Here is a 20133-nt window from a genome sequence, read left to right on the forward strand (position 1 = left end):
AAGAGTGATTTTAAACTCTTCAAGAAGTAACTTAAAAAGAATTAAACTCATTATACATCAGGGCTGTAGTACACATTTTCTTTCCTCCACACATTGCTTTTAACAATTTTCATTCAACTTATGCATTTATAAGAAGGATGCTTCCTTGTTTTGTTTTCTCTCGATTTTTACAATTTTATCTATCGTTGCGCAGTATAAATCTTTTTGCCTGAATGTGAGCCTACCGCACGGAACAGTCCACAGTCAGAGGTATTATGGGAATGAGTAATATGATAAGCAGTGGTTTTCATGGCCGTGAGTCTGAAGATGGCTGTCTTCTGGGTTGTTGTGCCAGACTACACTGCGCAACAACCCAGAAGACAGCCATCTGCATGAAGATGTTTGTGCTCAGATAGGATTTTAATTTAGCATTCATTTTTTTTTCTCTCTTGTTATTCTGAATGATTTAATCCATATGAGCGTTATGTTTGGCCCCTGGTAATATCAAAGTGTAAGTTATTTTTCTCAGTTTGTGCAGTTTGATATGAATTGTGAATGTGTTCTGATTTATTTCATTCATTCATTTTGAATATTTGCTCGAGTACACTGTCTTGATCCGCATTTGAACTTTGGATCATAAATTGTCAACTAAATGTAAGAAGATTTTGAGATATAAGTACCATCTAAATGCTCTGCACTGAAAATGTCGGATTATAGGCTTTAGAAAGAAAGAACCAAGAGGCATTGTTACATTGCAGGCTATGGCACCCAACAAGAATGTAGAGAGCCGTGTAGCCGACCGCTGGTCTTGGCCACGGTTCCAGTTCATGCCACAACCCATTGCTGCTAATGTACGGGAGAATAATCCATTGGATGACAATGGACCAGAAGACGAGGAGGAGGAAGTGGACCCAGCCCATCCTCATCGCAGGTAACATTTTAATTTCATTTTAAAAGTGAGGATTGCTCTTGGCCTCCTAGCTTTCTCATTTGACTTTGCGGAAATGGGCATCAAGTTTGTTGCAAAATAAAACAAATAAGTCGCAAAATCAGCAGGGAACTGGTTTGTGAACCTGTCACTAGGAGAGTTCATGAGAGACTGACGATATTCAGCTGCAGGAAGTTACAGTACATGACAGATGGTGACATCACAAAGAAGCTAGTGGCAGATCAGAAATAATGATGTTTAAAAGTGGATAATAAATTGGGAAATCAGTGGATATTGAGGGCCTACTGTAATAATTATATTTATTCAGCGTGTGTGGTGAAAATGGATGACATGAATGATATGGATGTGTAGAACACCACAAAATGAAACAAAATTGTAGAGGTGCCAAGTCTGCTGGAAGTTGTCATCACCGAGATATAGGCCCAGGAAGTGCCATCAAAATTGGACAACAATTTGGCAAGTTGCAGTGGTTCAGAAACGGGTTATCTTGATGTATGACGACAATCACGAGCAGAAATATGGCTGAATGACGGCAGGTGGCAAGCATTGACAATTATGTTTGATCGAAAACAGTAACACTGTGTAGGAAGTATGCATATACGAGGTGCGATCGGAAAGTTTCCAGACTGTGTCAATAGAGGGCGAACCGGATGTAGTACAAGCTTCTGCCGCTAGGGGGTGCGGCCTACATTCATAGTGAATCAGTGTGCCAGCCGGCATCATCGAATTAGCATTTGTTTCTTAGTTACGGGCGTTTTGGTAGTGCATTACACCGACCCTCCTGCGATTTCGGAATGGCGTGTGCATCAAATTTTGCCAAAGACTTGCCAAAACGGCTACGGAAACCTATGAAATGCTAAAGCAAGCATTTGGGGAGTCCGCAATGGGTCGTGCACAAACTTTTGTGTGGCATTCACGTTTTAAAAATGGCCGAACCTCTGTCGATGATGACGAGCGTTCTGGACGACCATCTTCGAGCACAACGCCCGAAAATGTTACGAAGATTCGGCAGGCCATTCACGAAGATCGACGTCGTACCATCAACGACTTGTGCGACATTGTTGGGATAGGCTATGGGACCTGTCAGCTGATTCTAAAGGAAGAACTCCACATGTGACGCATCATGACAACGCGCCAGCGCACACCGCCCTCAAAGTTCGGCAGTTTTTGGCCTCAAACACCATGGCCGTCATCCCGCACCCTCCTTAGCTCTGTGTGACTTCTTCCTCTTCCCAAAGATGAAAATTCAGCTAAAGGGAAGGAGATTTGAGACGATAGAAGAGATTCAGGCAGAATCGCAGATGGTGCTTGACAGGCTGACAAAGAAAGATTTCCAGGGATGCTTCCAGGCTTGGCAGCGGCGCTGGGATCGTTGTGTTCACTCCCAGGGGAACTACTTCGAGGGTGATGGATGAATTTAATACCTGAGATAAGTGTACGGGTTTTTATACGCGCAGTCTGGAAACCTTTCGATCGCACCTCGTAGTCTGTTCTGCAGTGCACATGGTTGGGCACAACGCGCTCACATAATGCATCTTGCTTGCTAACAGGCTATGTACAGTTCATAGTGTGTATTTTGAGTGTGGTAATTACCAGTCCACACTTCATACCCTGTTTCTCTGAGATCTATTTTAACTCTATCAAACTGAAGTTTATCTAAATAATGTTCAAGAATGCAGTCTGCACCTCGAAGAAAATGCAGCGCATCTCTATTACAAAGCTCATTTAATTAATTCCCTTTAAGGACGTAAACACTGTTTACTATGAGAATCATATAAAATGCACAAATACAAAACTGCAGAGTTACTGATTATTAAAACAGGTGGTACATTTAGTTACCATTGGGCTTTAAAGAGTTAGTATTATTTTCTCATTTTTTGCCTAGGTGTCTGAAGTGGTCGTTTGCTCTGAGATTTTCTGACCAAAATTTTGTTTGTGTTTCTCATCTTCACCATATTCTGCCTATCTCGATATAGATGATTTGATACCCTGCGAATTATACCAGAAATCTTTTCCTGTGGTACTGGACAGGAGGAGGGGTTAGAGTGAACTGTCTGTTGCTAAGCAGTCCTGTTTGTGTGCACAGCGAACATGGAGAGCAACAGGAGATCCCACGGCAGCTCCACAACCCGTACCAGTACAACGGGGCTGATTATGACAAGGAGGCACCCCGGGGTGACCTACAGTTGGAGGAGGGAGAGGAGGAAGGTAAATGTTCTTGTTTGCTGCAAGTCATTTTGAACCAAGAAGCAGTAACATTTTTTATGATTTTTATTCTTGATCCTTTCTGTTAAATTGTAGGATACGACAATGAAATAGGCTGATTTGTTCGTATCCTTCCCAGTTGATAATCATCCTCACATTTCATCATTTTCAGTCAAGGATGGATGCACGGGTACTCTTGAAAGTAAATCTTAGATCTTATTTGTCTGGTATGAGCCGGGATAGCTCAGTCAGTATAGTGACTAGCTACGGGCTGGACGACCGGGGTTCGATCCCCGACGGGGGCAGAGGATTTTTCCTCTAGCCTCTGTGTCCAGACCGGCTCTGGGGCCCACCCAGCCTCCTCTACAATGGGTACCGGGGCGTGATGCTGACCACTCACCCCCATCTAGTGCCGAGGTCAAGGAAGAGAGGAGCTATACCTCCACTCACCCCAAGCGCCTACATGGCGCATAGCGGGACAAACTTTACTTTACTTTACTTTGTCTGGTAAATGTCCCCCAGTCTGTGACATGGACTCTGCTTCTGTGCAACTAAATCCTAGTGTACATTTCATACGCTCGGAGGGTCTGCATTCTCATCCACCCCTGTTCCTGCCATTTGTTGCTTCGGTAAAGTTTCACAGTAAACGCTTGTGGGAACATCGCACGAGATGGTGCCACATTAAATGATGATTGTCACAGAATACTTTAAAAGTTTTATCTGAACAGTCTTTGGGTAGAGACCAGATGGTAATACCTGTGAATTGCTGGCACCTGTTTTTACAGTCTGTGGTGCGTCTTAATTGTTTTACACATCTTAACTGAATGCCCGTGTCATAACAAAGTTCATCTTCGTTCCATCTTCTTCACAACGCATTGCATGACGTGATTGGATGCAGTCACGATAGCGTGTCTGAGGTGGTGGCACTTTAAAATGTAAAATTTAGTGGGTGTGGTTTTATGTAAGTGACAACTTGTTTATACAGCCTTACTTCATTGTCGTTAAATTTTTGGGAAATCCTGGAGTGAATAGGCCACTCAGAAGACCTAGGCATAGATGGTTCTTAGGGAAATGGGGTTTGCGGAGGTGGGTATATCGGATTGATCTGATTTAGGATAGGGTCCAACGTCAGGCTCTTGTGGAAAAGGCAGTGCACTTTTGGGTTCTAAAAAAGTGGAGAATTTTTATACAACATTATTTTATCTTATTACTATTATTACATTTTAGTGTACCATCCACTTGGGATAAGTTTTAATCTCCCAAAGTTCAGGCACAGTTTACTTCTTAAATTTAAATTTATGATGTTGACACATGTTTAAACCCCTGGAGGAACTGAGGAAACTACTGTAAACCTGTAAGATTTGAGGTTTTCACAGCGGTGAGTATGAAGATTCCTGTCTTCTGGGTTGTTACGCTGTGTAGTCTGGTCGATATTAACCAACGTTTCAGACGTCATACTGCCTCCGTCATCAGGGCGATGAAGATTTCTGTCTTCTGGGTTGTTGCGCTGTGTAGTCTGGTCGATGTTTACCAACGTTTCGGAGGTCATACTGCCTCCGTCATCAGAGTATGAAGATTTCTGTCTTCTGGGTTGTTGCGCTGTATAGTCTGGTCGATGTTAACCAACGTTTCAGAGGTCATACTGCCTCCGTCATCAGGGCGATGAGTATGAAGATTTCTGTCTTCTGGGTTGTTGCGCTGTGTAGTCTGGTCGATGTTTACCAACGTTTCGGAGGTCATACTGCCTCCGTCATCAGAGTATGAAGATTTCTGTCTTCTGGGTTGTTGCGCTGTATAGTCTGGTCGATGTTAACCAACGTTTCAGAGGTCATACTGCCTCCGTCATCAGGGCGATGAGTATGAAGATTTCTGTCTTCTGGGTTGTTGCGCTGTGTAGTCTGGTCGATGTTTACCAACGTTTCAGAGGTCATACTGAATATTCATCGCCCTGATGACAGAGGCAGTATGACCTCTGAAACGTTGGTTAGCATCGACCAGACTACACAGCGCAACAACCCAGAAGACAGAAATCTTCATAGCCCTGATGATGGAGGCAGTATGACCTCAGAAACGTTGGTAAACATCGACCAGACTACACAGCGCAACAACCCAGAAGACAGAAATCTTCATACTCTGATGACGGAGGCAGTATGACCTCTGAAACGTTGGTAAACATCGACCAGACTACACAGCGCAAAAACCCAGAAGACAGAAATCTACTTACTGTAAACCTGGCTCACAATAGCTGAACTCTGGGATGACTTAAATATAAAGCAGGTGTGTAAACACCACAACATTTAGTAAAAACTGTGGACAGTCTTATACAAAAAGCTTGATATTAGAGGAGCTGAATATTGCATTAAATGTTGTTACGTCTTCCTGCAGAGGATGACGATGCAGATCAGCTTGACTATGGAGATGAAGCAGGTGGCAAGGCGGTCAAGGGAGGGATGAAGAAACAGCCTTCCATCAAGGAGCAGCAGCACGATGGAGTCATGTTGATTCCGAAGTGATGTGTTGTAAGTGTTGGAAACCGTGAACAGTCTTGATACATTTCTTATGTAACAGGTGAACTGTTCCTGGTGATGTTGCTGTCATAATTAAAGTGTTATGAAGGTCATTATTGGAGATCAGGACCCCAGGAATATGCTTATCCACTCACCATCAGCACGTTATCAGAGACCTCTGGGAAGTTAAATTATCTATATGAGGAATTGTTTGAAACTGAGCGAGTGGATTTTATTAAGCGGGCAGTAGATTTATATTGTGGCTCTGGAGCCCTGGGAAAGACAATTGAAGTTGTTCAAAGTGTGTCATGTTGGCCCTTTGGTTACGGTATGAAATTGAGCATTGCTTTGCTTCCGGATAAAACGGAATGATGATGGATTTTGACGTTCAACGGATAAAGAGGCTTAGTTTAGGTACAACCATAGCAAATGCTTGATGGTGCAGTGAAATAAAACCATGACAAACTGTTCTGGGCTCAACCACATTTAAGTGATGATGTACAAAAAGATGTGTTGCATATGAGACACATCTGTGAAGTGGTGCAAACCTGTGTCCATGTGATACTTCTGCTGGTTGTTTGTGAAGAAGATGGAAGAGAAACTGGAACACCAAATGGAAAAAAAAAAAGTGAATTGCTGTCATCTTGTTCCAGCTACCACACAAGATGGATACCAGTCGAAGGTCCCGTAATATTGATCAGAATGCAGAAAACTTTTGTGGGAAACAAATGAATTCTTGTTTTGAAATAATGTTCAGTGTATCAAAACGCAATTGTTCATCTCTGTTAACATATGAACTGAGCGGTCATTCTAGAGAACAAAAAAGTTACTTTTGGGGATAAATGAGCCTGGCCAGCACAAAAACAATGCCCAATGTCGGCCTGACATATGCACAAGATGCGACAATATCAGTTTTTGCATTTGAAAAAGGTGTTATTTAACCTCCTGAGGACTGCAAACATACCCACATGTACATGGACGGAGTTCTGTATCTATTCCGAGAAGCCGATAGACTTCTCTCGACCTCATGAAAGAATGTTTGAGCCAGGTCACTAGCGACAGGTCCTGGTCTAGAAGTCGGGTCATGTGGAAGTGCAATATTATTAAGTTTTTAACAATAACAATAATAATATGCCGCTATCGCGTTGTACACTAAAAAATTTCTTTCGTATTCCTCCAATATTAGTCGTCTGACAACACACTAGTAGCCAGACCAAAGCATTTGCCACAATAAAATTGGCACCCAACATGTGAAAATTATCTGCAAATGCTTGCCTGTAAAAATGGTATAAGAAGTGGTATCTTGAAGAACATGCAAACAGACAAGATCCATCAGCATTAAATAAAGATGAAGATAACCTTGGGTTTCTTTCACAAAACTATGTCAAGCCTCGAAAGATGAAAAAATGTATCTGCGGTTTTGCACGTTGAGATATTTTGTATAAAACGCAATTTGTTAATTACGAAACTGTAAATTATTGCAGTGTTATTGTACCTTGTGTGGCGGAGTCATGGCAGTGAAGTGACTTGTACGTCTGCTTTATTTGCTGTTTCCTTTGGACTATTTTTTATGTTTTTAATTCTTTGCTGTGGGTTTTTTTTGAAGCATTAACAGCGTGTTCCCCCTTTGGCCATTCAGTAGTTATCAGTATGTCCCAATATTATTCTGATTTTAAAGTTACATCTAATGCAGGCGTACAGTAAAAATAAAACATCTGTTGATAAGTCACAACTGAAAACATGGTCTGCGTATTGTAATAATAGTTTTATTCTGAATAATAAATGTTGCAAAATGGAATGAAGTAAGTTCTTGGCAGTCCTGTCAAAACTCAAAATAGATCTGAGTCATATATTAAAAATGTAAAAAATCAAATTAAATCCGTGGCGTAACAGCTCCAGAGAGCCAAAGCCGACTAGCTTGGCCTCACGTTCACATGCCTAAGCAGAGGTGAACGATCATCCAACCAGATATAGGGTGACGTGTGGTCAGCACGACGAACCCCCAGCCATTGCTAGCTTTCCTGACCAGATTACACTACCCATTGTAGCTCCCCAATTTCCTCACGATGCTGGGTTGGCACCGGTCGAAAGCTCATGAGAAAATTTCTTCTCCCCCGAGACTCGAATCAGCGCGTATTCCGTATCGCCAGTCCGAACCATGATGCCTCAGACCGCGCAGCTATGGCACAGGACTATTAAAAAAATGTAACATTGCAATAATAAAGGCATTTTGCTGGTTATGAACATAAATTATATACCTAATTGTGTTATACTGAGACCTCAGTGATTAATGTCATAGTTTGATATGTGACATTTCAATGCATTCAGATTAGGTTTTAGAGGATTGTTTTTTTGTTCCTGATTTCAATTATTAATAACATTTTACCCATATATGATTTGTTAGAATTGACTGCCAATTTTAAGTGTCTGCTTAATGTGAAAGCAGTAGGTGGATTCGTAATTAAATTAGTTAATAATTTTGTTGGTCTGACTTCACTGATCTTGGCCTTAATCATACCCATATTTGTGCATGGAGAGTTATCCAGCAGAGTAAAGTTGACATTGCCATTACCATTAAGTAAGGTGTCGTATGTTACGAAAAAAATAAATATGACAGCATCTCCGCTGTCTTGCGTAGTTAATGAGGAAATGTTAATGATGTGTTGCAGGAACTTGAATCATGTTTGATAACTGGCTGAAAACCAAAATAAACTACATCATATTAGCCTGTTCCATGATTCGGGCGATGTAGCTGTCTCAACGCAAGGCACAGAACGCTCTTGAATAGTGTTCCAGGTTCAATCCCCCATCATATTCGGGCTTTGATTTCTTAAAATTCAGAAATGCAAAGAAAACGACGTTTCCATTGTGGCTAACCTTAGGTTTCCTTTGTCACAAATTTTATGTCGTGTGAGTAACAGAATCCGTTGAATAGACTACTTTCTCTTACGTGACCGACAGACCGAGAAGGTCAGTAAAACTATGGCCGGACGAATTCACCATAAACTGAAGAATAAGTTTACAGTACAGTGACAGCGGTTAGAACGCTGGCCTTGTACTCCTGGGGTCTCGGGTTCGATTCCCGGCGGTGCCCGAATTTATAACTTGTGTTGGGCAAGGCCGTGGTCTAGGCAACACGGAGTTTTCCTCCGTGGCATCCCAACAATTACTTCATTCACACACAGAAGAAGGCAATGGCAAACCACTTCTGGATCATCTGCCAAGAACGTATATGAACAGGTCCCAGTCCGAGAAAAGGATGGAAGGATCCTGTTCATAATATGTCACCAACCTCCGGTAAAGGAGACGGCGTAATAAAGAATGTTAATATATTAAAATATGTCCATATTTAGAAAATTTATTTGTTTTAACATTAATAAACATATAAGTAACTGGTGACTGCCAGTGTAAACGTTTACCCAAGCTGATGTTTCTGTTCAAGTCCGCAGCGATCTCTAACCTTGATTATAAACTGAAGCTTCTGTTGGTTCGAGCCACCTGACTCTTAAGGTTGTATCTCATTATATACCAAGAGGAGTTGCCGTAGAGACTTGTTTTATATGCCGTTATGTATCAGCTCTCCATGGGTTACAACCTTTGTCAAGAATTTTTTTTTTTTGTACAGTCCAGCACTGCAAAATGTCCTTTAATGTAAATAGTAACATGAAACAAAAAATGCCTGGATTATGAATAAAAGGCTTTCTATTAATTACTGGTCTGCTTCTCGTCTTTCACTACCCTGTGTTATGTAACGGCCACTCCAAGCTTAAATAACAAATATCATAACATTTGTAAATTTCAAGACGTGACCTCAGAAGTAAACTGACTGGAATATGTGAGATTTTAAATTCTCACAGCAGTGAGTACCAAGATGTCTTCTGGTCCGGTTGAAATTTATCAGCATTTCACAGGTGCCTGCTGCATCTATCATCAGGGCAGCAAACACCTCTAAAACTGACCTCACCCTCATCAAGAATGAGAAGGAGCTATCCCCCCCTCCCCCCTAAGCGCCTATATGGCGTGTAGTGGGACAGCTTTACTTTTTAGAGGGGCTTGTGAGGACTCCTTGTTAATTTCTGGCTAATCATCTAAGCTACTCCTAGCAGTAAATATTGAGCTTAATGAACTCATAAATCAGAAGCATAACAGGTGCTAAACCCTCAAATGATACATAACTAAGGGAGGTGGCAAATGTTTGAACTTTAAAAACTATGGTATAAACACCTGACTGATATGCATTACTATGAGATGCAGACAACCACTCTCATATCTACATGATTATTATATTCTATAGAATTTTATTTTATTTAATTCATAACAAATTGCATATGAGAACTGTAATAGAAAAACAAAGGTTAACATAATTTTGTTGTTTATTATGAGGATGTTTCTTTCGTGCATTATTTACTTTAGTCTCTGAGGGATGAGCCATGCCTCATGGCTCGGAGTGGTCTATCTTCCCCATCTCCACGATCTTTGGAGTCGCAGGCTTCGATGAGGCAGTGCGGCGGGTAGTCTGTGTGTGTCCGCCGCGCAGGGTACATTGTCGGATGGAAGCCTGAGCCGTGTGAGTTTGGTTTGCTGTTTGTTTCGGTTCTTCTTATACATTTAATATAATTTTGTAATGTGGATAATGCCTTTTATTTATTTTGGGTTAACCTCTGTAGTCCTACGGCCGTACCACCTTCCGGACTCTGGGTAAACTTATTGACTTTGGGTGGGTGTTATTTCAATCCTGAGAGCGCCGGTAGATGTCAGAGGGAGATGTCCCATGTTGAAAGAGACTCCTCCCCGCCCGTCTTCATGTTATCCAGTAGAACAGTCTGCTAGAAGTTACCAACGTTTCAAAAGTTTTTGTTGCCTCCATGAACAAGGTAGTCAACCATTTGCCCTCTGGCTCGTGACGTAAAAGCTATATTGTCCTAGGGTCCTTATGATCGTACAAGAGCTCTCGTTTATGCAACGATTTTATCCTTAGGTCTGACAGGACTTCCTGAAATATTTTACTAATTTTCTTGGGACAAAAAAATCGTCAATATTATTCTGTGGTGTTATCATAAGTATGCAGCAGTTGGCGGATTGAAGTAAGAAGTCCACGCGACTGTCTGAGAATGAGAGCTGTTTATAAATGTGAAACGCACTGCTAGATATAAAGAGAATAAGAAGGAAGGGAGGACATGATTACGCTGTAAGTACTGTGAGAACAAGAATAGATAAAAATTGACTGTACATTGAGGTTATGCCCGACAACGTTAACGTATTTTTACGATTTTTTCTGTTTCAACGAAAAGCTTCCGATACAGCTTACCACCATACTGAAAAACTTGGCGTACAAAGCAAAAACCTGAAACACAAGGGACCTCTGGCCACATGGGCTAAGGACAATGAACGTACCCACACACCGCGTATGTGTAACCATCCACAAACAACGTCTTGCATGAAACTTGAGAATGAACAGTACTCAGTGCGGCGTGCTAATGTAATGCTAATGGTAACAATCGATTGACGTGTCGATAAAACGAATGCTAAGGGAGCCCAATCGAAAGCAAAACGAATACAGTCAGCTGTTTAAAAACAAAAAAAACATGAATCGTTACTACGAAAATAAATAGATGTCACTGTAAATTAAAACTGAAGAAAATGGTATTCTGAAGCAGTCCGATGGGACTTGGTCGTCAAACCGGGATATGTCGTGCTTTTAAAGTAGCTGTTGCTTCTGAAACCATTTGAAAGATTTTATTTAACAAGCTCGCCAGGAAAAAATTTAATCAAAATACGTTCACAACAAGAAATGCTACAGGCCTTTCCTCAAACGGCGTCCTTATCTGTGCTTCGTGTGAAAACGCCCTTTCATTATTGTTCTGTCAGCTGTCACTCAATCCTTCATGAATCGCGAAGAAATGAACTGTTATCTCTAAAACGAATTGACATTGAACATACACTGTGCTTTAGCTCCATTTCCTCCAATTTCTAGGTAAATAACAATGATGAAATCATGTTAGAAGGGCTTATCAACATATTTGTATAATTGGAAATATTTTGTCGAAACAAAAAGGTTGCATGTATGTCATGCCAAATATGGGTAAGAATTTAGTTTCCTATAAATCAGCTATTTTGTTGCTAATTCGCTCATCTGCTATGGTGCCCAAGATACGCCATTTGACTGCATAGTGTTCGAAGTTATGAAATGTGTTAGTATAATACAGTGTAGTTAAGCTTGTATCTTTTTCTGAATTGGATTTTTGTTTGTGCCTTCTTCTGTTAAATTCAAAATAGTTTTCGTTGACCCATCTTTCGAAAAAGTTAAACATTAAAATGTACAAAATTTTGTTTTGCACATTGTTTGGTATGGAAGTATCTTTGTTTCTCAGTATGACGTATGAAAAAAGTACCCAAGAGAATATTACTGTGCTGTGGCCTTCAGAAAACTTGGGCGTAGATTGGAGGATAATATTAAAATTGGCCTTGCAAAAATAGTGTTGGAATTTGTATTGGATTTGTCTGTCTCATGGTAATATCCAGTGGCGAGCTCTTGTAAGCACGAAATAAATCTCTTGTGTTCCATTTAAAGGCGTTTCTTATTACGCATTCTTTGCACTATTTTGGACTGATAGCGTCTGTCCGTCTGTTTGTCCACGTGTATCAACTCGGGAGCCACTAGACTGATTTAAGTGGGATTTGGTATGGACGTCATGCCATTGGAGGTCATCCCAAACTCTTAATTCTCAGTTTTACACAGTTCGTAACATGACGGCAGCGTAACGAGAGGTGGGAACGACACTAGCGCCATGACAAATTTACTCGTCGCTTTGATGATGGAGGGGAGTCGTACGTTCTTAAATGCAGTTATGGACGAACGAAGAAACGCTTACGAACTGCAGAGTAGTTTTATGTGTAAATTCAGAATATTATCACAATTCTCAGAATATATACAGATAAACGCACTTTAAAAAATTAAGACTATTATTCGTAGATAAACACAATGGAAATATTGGAATTAAAGTTTGATTTCTCCAACTATATATTTTTTTTCTGACAATCCATCTTCCGCATTGTTTACTGTGTGATTGCCTGCAGGCCATTGGTTGGTTGATTGTCACTATGAACACTCCAGTTAGGATTTTACTGGTCTGTATCGCTTTAGATTTGTAGTCTACTCTAATTTGATCCATGACGAAATTAAGAGCAGATTAAATTCTGGTAATCTTTGCTAACATTCAGTTCAGAAATTTCGTACTTTCGTCTGTAATCTAAAAACGTAGAGATTAAAATATACAAAACTATAATTTTACCTGTAGTTTTGTATGGGTGTGAAACTTGGTCTCTGACACAAAAGCAGGAACGTAGACCGAGGGTGTTTGAGAATATTTGGCCCCAAGAGGGATGAATTACTGGAGAAATTTGCATAATGAGTTTTATAATTTGTACTCACCACCAAATATAATTAGACTGATGAAGTCAAGGAGTATGAGATTCTCGGTGGAATAGCGTAGAAGCAGGGAATTGGACCTGATGATGGACACATTGGTTCGAAACATGTTTAAGTTAATTAGAGTGTGTGAAAAGTAACGGGCAGAAGAACCTGGGTTTTATTTTGTTGTACAGGGTTTATTTGTAACGTTTATTTTTTTTAAATATGTTTCGTTGAAGAAATAAACATTAGCATAATGTTCTGCGCGTGATAGAATTTATTTCCTTGCAAAAATTCTCGTTTTGTTATGCTTTCTGAATTGTCATTGTTGAGATATCCCTTACTACCACACATACGAAAATTTTAAACAAAGAGATTGCAATGAGGAATAATTGTATTTATCGTCTCAGAAGTGTTTCTCTTTGCATCGTTTTTTGGATCAAATCATGTTAAGAGTCTGACTTGAGGTTCTCACAGAATTGAATTTATGAATCGATACGTCCTCAGAGACCGCCACGGTGGTCTAGCGGTTAGAACGCTGGCCTTGTAATCCTGGGGTCTCGGGTTCGATTCCCGGCGGTGCCCGAATTTATAACTTGTGTTGGGCAAGGCCGTGGTCTAGGCAACACGGAGTTTTCCTCCGTGGCATCCCAACAATTACTCCATTCACACACAGAAGAAGGCAATGGCAAACCACTTCTGGATCATCTGCCAAGAACGTATATGAACAGGTCCCAGTCCGAGAAAAGGATGGAAGGATCCTGTTCATATGGACCTGTCGTCAGACAGAACACTAAATAATAATAACGTCCTCAGAAACTTTGAAACCACGGAAAGACTTCGCGGTGTCACAAGCCAGAAGACGACCTTGAGAAAAATTTGCATATTCGAAGGATTTCAGTGTCTCGGAATTTCGCGTGACCGCCATATTGGTGTTATTGATAAGAGTAAATTTAGGAGTACAAAGGTTAAGTGACATGCCGTGTGTCTTGAAAATCCATCAACTGGTTAAAAAACTATTATAGGGTTAAATACTATGTTCCCATAACATTTATTTCCTTATTAAACAAGGAATTTAAGCTAAAAAAATCCTGTAAGATGAAACGGCTGATAGAAATCTATTAAAAACTCACAGTAGAATGAAACTTGTCAGAGAAACGAAAGTGTTTGTCCAACTTAAGTCGCATTGACGTCACTACTTCTCGGAATCGATAGGCAAAGAGTTTATACTCGTGTTTGTGTCTTGTAATATGAATATACATTAAGATCTTGTATTCTGATTGTGTTATCAGTATGGGTACATGTAGCCTGATTTATTTAAAGTTGTGACTATACATGCGATGTCATGATATTATTTATAATCATTGTCACAGATAAGATAACAGAATTGTAACTTTCAATCTTCCGTTACGGCTTAAAAGGCTGGTTTCCATTGTTGCGTGCTTGATTGTCGACACTCATTCCTACGAGAAAAAATTACAGGATTTGTTTTTATATTGACACTGCAGATAGTACGGGCCCACACATAGGTAACTTCTCCTTGAAGATGGAAACAGTAAACATTTCCGAAACCTCGGCAGTACAGCCTAAATTTATACAGAAACGGAATTTCATTAGTAAATCTATTAACAGCAGAGATGACCGATCTTGACAAGAGCTGACATCTGCGTGGCAGTAAAGTGAAGTACTTTTAGCTCGTATGTGTGATAAGATATGTGGGACTTCGAGCTGGTTAGTTAACCTAGTTGCTAAACCTGTAGATACGATAGGAGATGACTGAAGATAAAAGGGCATATGTTTTAGAGAGTTCTAGGATTCATAGGCATTTGTGGTTTGTTAAATTAAACGGACATGGGAGGAAATCCACGAAAAGAACATGACAGTTATCCAGTAGACGTTTAAAAAAAAAAAAGAATTGCGTGCGATTGTTAGAGAAAAGGGAAGTTTCGCAATTGTTTTTTGTGTTATCAAGATCGGAATCTTTTCTCTTTTCAGATAAGTTTATTAAAATCTTGAAGAGGCGAAGGAAATGACATATATGCAGATAAAGACATGATAATAAAGGTTTTGGCTTGATGTGATCATTCGTCAACATATTATCGATTTCAGTTGATAAAAACGACCATTGTGTTGGTGGTGACATTGAGATTGAACAGTCGTGTATTTCGTAAAGTGATTCAGTTCAAGAGGAGTTGGACAGTTTGTGGTTTAAATTCGTGTGCTCTTATAATGTAAGGATTCTCACGTCATGATCTTTAAAATGAGGATATTTAGTGAAACGTTCGTTCTGAGTGTCGTCTTCATACTGACAACCATAAATGTAACCAATGGTAAGTTATCACAGTCTAACTGAAGTTGGCGGATTTGTTCCATTTCATAAACCGTTTCACACGGCCTGTAGACTCCGTGATAAATGGTAGGATTTTAAACAGGCCTACGGAGAAACGGATTGACACAAATAAACAAGACGAATATCTGTTTCTAATCAGAGACAAAACATCTCCTGCTTGTCGGAAAACAAAAGTGTGTTGAATACATTACGTGATTGGCACGTAACATCGCGGACGAGAGGTTAGGATTCGGGAGTTCTCGGGTTCGAATCGTGGCCCAGAAACCGAATATTTTTATAGAGACTTTACGTAGTCTTTCTCAGTCCCTCAAGACATCTGACGGGATATTACTTCAAATTTTGCCATGACCATTTTGTGTCATATCCTGTTTATTTTAATTCGACGCTATATGGGTTAGTCTGAGCTATGTTATTAAATAAACCATAAAATAGTCTAAATATTAATAGAGAAATACGTCCATTTTTCTAACCAAATCCATGGTGATTTTTTTTTAATGTAAGTTAGTGGTCGCTCACGAAAACTAGGAATAATCATAGTTAGGTTAGCAGGTCTACGACCTAAGATTTGAATCCGAGATACCAAGGATATGTTCTAAAAAGAATATTTATGATCGGAGACATAGAGATCCTATCCTGGCAAATAGCTATAGACCAACCAGTCTCACTAGTTGCCCGTGTAAGACAATTGAATCCATAGTAAACCGTCATTTTGTCTGGATCTTGAGAATCAAAACCTTCTCTCCGATACACAGTCTGGATTATACTTAAGACAATGTAGTGCGTGACTCTGTTTGTAGATGGCATTGCTGTTTATTGCAGTTATAGGATCATGGTGACTATCGAACGCCATCTGTCATGGTGGGCTGTGGAAAATGGATTTTCCTTTTCACCAGACAAACCCCACCGTGTACATTTCACACACCTGATGTCGATACATCCTCACCCCTCCATGTTTCTGAGTCTCATTCTTGACAGCACGCTCTGGTGGGGAACTTCAGTTCAGACTGCGTAAGCGCTTTACAGTGAGTCATTGGGCACTCTCCTGATCATCCCATCGTTGCTGAGATCCTGATTCAATTGCCCCAACCTCCAAAAATCGGGAAAGTCTGTTGTGTTCTGTCGGGTAGCTGGTCTCTGGTAGATCTCTCTGCAGTGACCCGAATTGTGAAACCATCTGTGCAGGAGTGGCAGCCATCTTTCATTGTTGTCAGGAAGGAAGAAGTCAAATCCACTCGCTTCCGGTTACATCATACGCGCTTCGCACGTGGGTATTTGTTGTGTGAAAGCCGGCATGTGTCTGTAGAAACTGTTGTGTCCAACTTACTGTGGCACGCATCCTGGTGGACTGCCCATGTTATGCCGAAGCCCGCGAAATGTCATCTTCGCGGAACATTGTCTGACATGCTCGGTGATGATCTGTTCAGCGTATCAAATATTTTGGCTTTTATAACGACACTAAGGCTTTCCACGTCAATGTAATGGATACGGGTTTACGTTAGACTAGAATTTTATTTTTTAATGCTTTCAATGAGTTGACATAGACACTCTTTATTTGTGTTGGAGTTATTTCCGTTCAACAGTATATACACCGCCGGGCCGCCTTACAACTTGGCAGACTTTAAAATTAAACTTTGTTTAGTGGAACCCATCACATTTTAGGAGCGTTACTCTTTGAATTATAACTCTATGGAGCTTCGCCTGCGGTTATTGTTACAGGCTTATTAATTTTCAAGTCATGCGATTTTAAGCGGATGTATACTACCAGACAATTTTAGGTTTCATCGAACACAGCCTTGTTTCGGTAGTCTGGTGACCTGCACATGCGCGTTAACCCAGGTTTCTGCTTATCTGCCTGCAAAAGTAGCAGCCATAGAAGTTGACACCTGTGTGAAACACACTTACTCGCGAACAGTACCATCAGTTGTAATGTTATGTATTATCCTGTGATGACGCAAATTTATGTGATCCACATGGCCCAAGGGGAAAATGCATTTCATCAAACAGCTGTTTCTTCCAAGCCTTGAAGATGGTTGTCTTATAGAGGTGCTTGCTACTTCCACAATGAAAGTTGATGGGGGAAGCAAGTATCAGTGAAACGTCGGCCACTTTCTACGAGACTACAAGGCGTAACAACCCTGAAGACAGCCATCTTCATATTCAATCTGAAGAAGAACTCTTATTTACCAGACACTTCCCGAGAGATCATGAGGATAGCAGCTAGAAGACTTAATCGTTTTCTGCAATTGAAGGTTGAAGTATGATCCTGTTCCGGACAGTTAATAATTGTTTGTTGTTTTTTGTGATTATCTTTTTACTGGTGTTCTCTGTATGTGATTTCTCTAACTTTGAGTTAGTAATTGTGCATATAACAGCGATGGTGCGAACTATGAGGTTATGTATTTCTATTATCAGATAGTGGAAGCAATTGTAAACTTTTGTGAGAGAAAAAAATACTGATGTCTGTAGACGTATAAAGCAGGTGTTGTGTGTTCTTTCCAGAATTTACATATATCTTTATAATCTAATTGTGTACTATTTATATTTTTACTGAATGTAAGTAGTTTGCATTGCTCCTTGGAATTTGGGATTCCTGTGGTCCATATTTTGTTTTGAACATTGGATAACCTGTCAGGTTTTTTCCTGATATTCCTCAGTTCTTACAGGCAAATGCCAGGACAGAAACTTAAATTAAGTCATCACTGCTTCATTGTTTCCTTTCAAAATCATTATTCATTAACGATCATGCCATTTGACACTACAGATCTGTGATAATAACAGCATCATTAAATATGCCATAAATGAAATAAAGTTATGTTTATTTTAAAAATTGTTAAATAAATGAATTTGAAGTCAGTCATTGAGTATCAGCAGTACACTTGTCACTTCATATTCTGGAAGGCCGGGTTTAAATGATGTGATCAGCTGACAGATTTGTCTAGTCTCCATTGGGCAGGTTATAGAAGTACAGCGCTTTTGAATATAAAATCATAAGAAATGTGGCAATTCTATGACTGAAATTTTGAATAGAGATATTTTCAGGTACTAATAATAAAATTGTCTTCTTATGCAGGTTGCAGTTTCCTTCGACCTAATGATTCAGAGGTGAATCTTGATGATGTTGCACCAGATTCAACAGTGTATATAGGAATTGGAGAAATTTCAGATAATGAAGTTCCTCGATTACTTTACGCTGGCAAAACTTACGGAATTGTCAGTTTTGACCCAGGTATGAAGCATTATTATAAGAAGGATGCATTAATTAATATTTTAAGGGTCATAAATAAATATATCATGGTTATTATTTTGAACTGAACACATGGTCTTAGTTTTTGCCATTTTGAAACTTGAAGAGTCAGCCATTTTATTTTATCTCCATGTTACAGCATATAATAATAATAATAATCTCCCTCCTTAAACCTACTTATAATAATTTAACTTTCCTGTCTTATTTTCTATAAAAAAGAAGTAAAGCTGTCCCACTATATGCCATGTAGGCACTTGGGGGGAGAGGATTATACCTCTAACTCATTCTTAATCTTGGCATTAGATGGGGCGAGTGGTTAACATCATGCCCCAGCCGCGCTTTATCCACGGGAAACAACCCAGGCTGGGATTTTGTATGGATAATTAAATTAATTATGTGGATGTCCATGTATGTCTGTCTGTCTGATTGTGCTCTGTAATAAATTCTGAACCAATTTAGGAATTTTTGTGGTACTCTGTATGAATGCTGTGTTGTTAGGTTCAAAATCATCACTCTAGTCAGTTATCATCCCCAGATGATACATGAGTGAATGTGGATCAATGGCGGAGTGATATTGAGAGGGGAAAACAGAAGGACTCTGAGAAAACCCTGTTCCAGTGCCATTTTGTCCACCATGAATCCCGCGTGGGCACGAACCCAGGCGTCTATGCTGAGAAATCAGGAATTGACTGCTTGAGCTGTTGCACAGCCCACAAAAAAAAAAGCTTTGGTTGATGCATTGAATGCAGGATGCAAGAAAATAGAGTCCTTGTGTTTTTTTAATAAGAAATTAGTTCAAAAATAAAAGTAAAAGTGGCTCCTCATGGAGAAAATGAAAATTATATGCACAATTCTTATTTTACAGTAAACGATGTCAACATTTCTGTTCTAAAATGTCAGAAACTTGCGTATGTGCCCATAGTACAAACTCAGATGCATAGTTGCTTAGAGTTATTGGATTTAATGCAAGAATGTTATAAAACTCCTTATTTGGTATTAAGCTGCTTACTTTTTGGAAGTGGTCTTACTAGGCTTTCGTATTAGCAGACTCTGTCGTCACAACATTGTATCGTAAATTTAGTTCTGAGACTTACGGCATAGCCGAGTTACTTAATCTCTCTCAGGTCATTGTCTTCATAACATAGATTTAAGTATCATTTGAAGTTAGAAATTCACTCTGTCAGTTTCCGTGAAATTAGAAACAGTAAAGATGTCGGATTTGAGACTTTCGCGGCGAGCGCAATCAACAAAATCTTCTCGGGCAACCAGCCGCGTTAGCTGGTTACCGTACTAAAGACGTCCTTTACACTGTATCTCTGTTTCTGAAGGAACTAAAATTGAGGAAACCGATAACTGATTCGCCAGAAATGATAATTTTGTCGCTTACATGGACATTACTTACGTACTCATTCTAAGAACTACATAACAAAGGCAGATAATTTTATCAGATTTATTGAACCAAATCAGACTAGCAACAAAAGGGGAGCT

At 39.9% G+C, this 20133-nt stretch overlaps 2 protein-coding genes across 9 annotated transcripts in view; both read left to right on the forward strand.

Annotated features, from left to right (window-relative positions):
* LOC110837096 (uncharacterized) overlaps positions 1 to 7438 on the forward strand; it is an 88852-nt gene extending 81414 nt beyond the window's left edge. For 3 of the 4 annotated variants that reach the window (XM_022078919.2, XM_022078922.2, XM_022078921.2), the window contains exons 8-10: positions 738 to 910; positions 3015 to 3136; positions 5519 to 7438. In XM_022078919.2, the coding sequence (XP_021934611.2) occupies positions 738 to 910; positions 3015 to 3136; positions 5519 to 5646 (423 nt within the window). In that variant the 3' untranslated portion in view covers positions 5647 to 7438. The remainder of the gene's footprint in view (positions 1 to 737; positions 911 to 3014; positions 3137 to 5518) is intronic. The other variant, XM_087349958.1, reaches the window with a different exon arrangement.
* Positions 7439 to 15123: 7685 nt separating this feature from the next.
* The window catches only part of LOC110837076 (uncharacterized), a 42722-nt gene continuing 37712 nt past the window's right edge, over positions 15124 to 20133 (forward strand). For 2 of the 5 annotated variants that reach the window (XM_022078880.2, XM_022078881.2), the window contains exons 1-2: positions 15130 to 15381; positions 18472 to 18627. In XM_022078880.2, the coding sequence (XP_021934572.2) occupies positions 15300 to 15381; positions 18472 to 18627 (238 nt within the window). In that variant the 5' untranslated portion in view covers positions 15130 to 15299. Of the gene's footprint in view, positions 15382 to 18471; positions 18628 to 20133 lie in introns of all 5 variants that reach the window. The other 3 variants (XM_022078879.2, XM_022078882.2, XM_087349936.1) reach the window with 3 other exon arrangements.

The sequence above is a fragment of the Zootermopsis nevadensis genome, unplaced genomic scaffold (genome assembly GCF_977971745.1).
Source record: "Zootermopsis nevadensis isolate Lab colony 2312 unplaced genomic scaffold, Znev_1.0 Znev_ptg000016l, whole genome shotgun sequence".
Lineage (NCBI taxonomy): Eukaryota > Metazoa > Arthropoda > Insecta > Blattodea > Termopsidae > Zootermopsis > Zootermopsis nevadensis.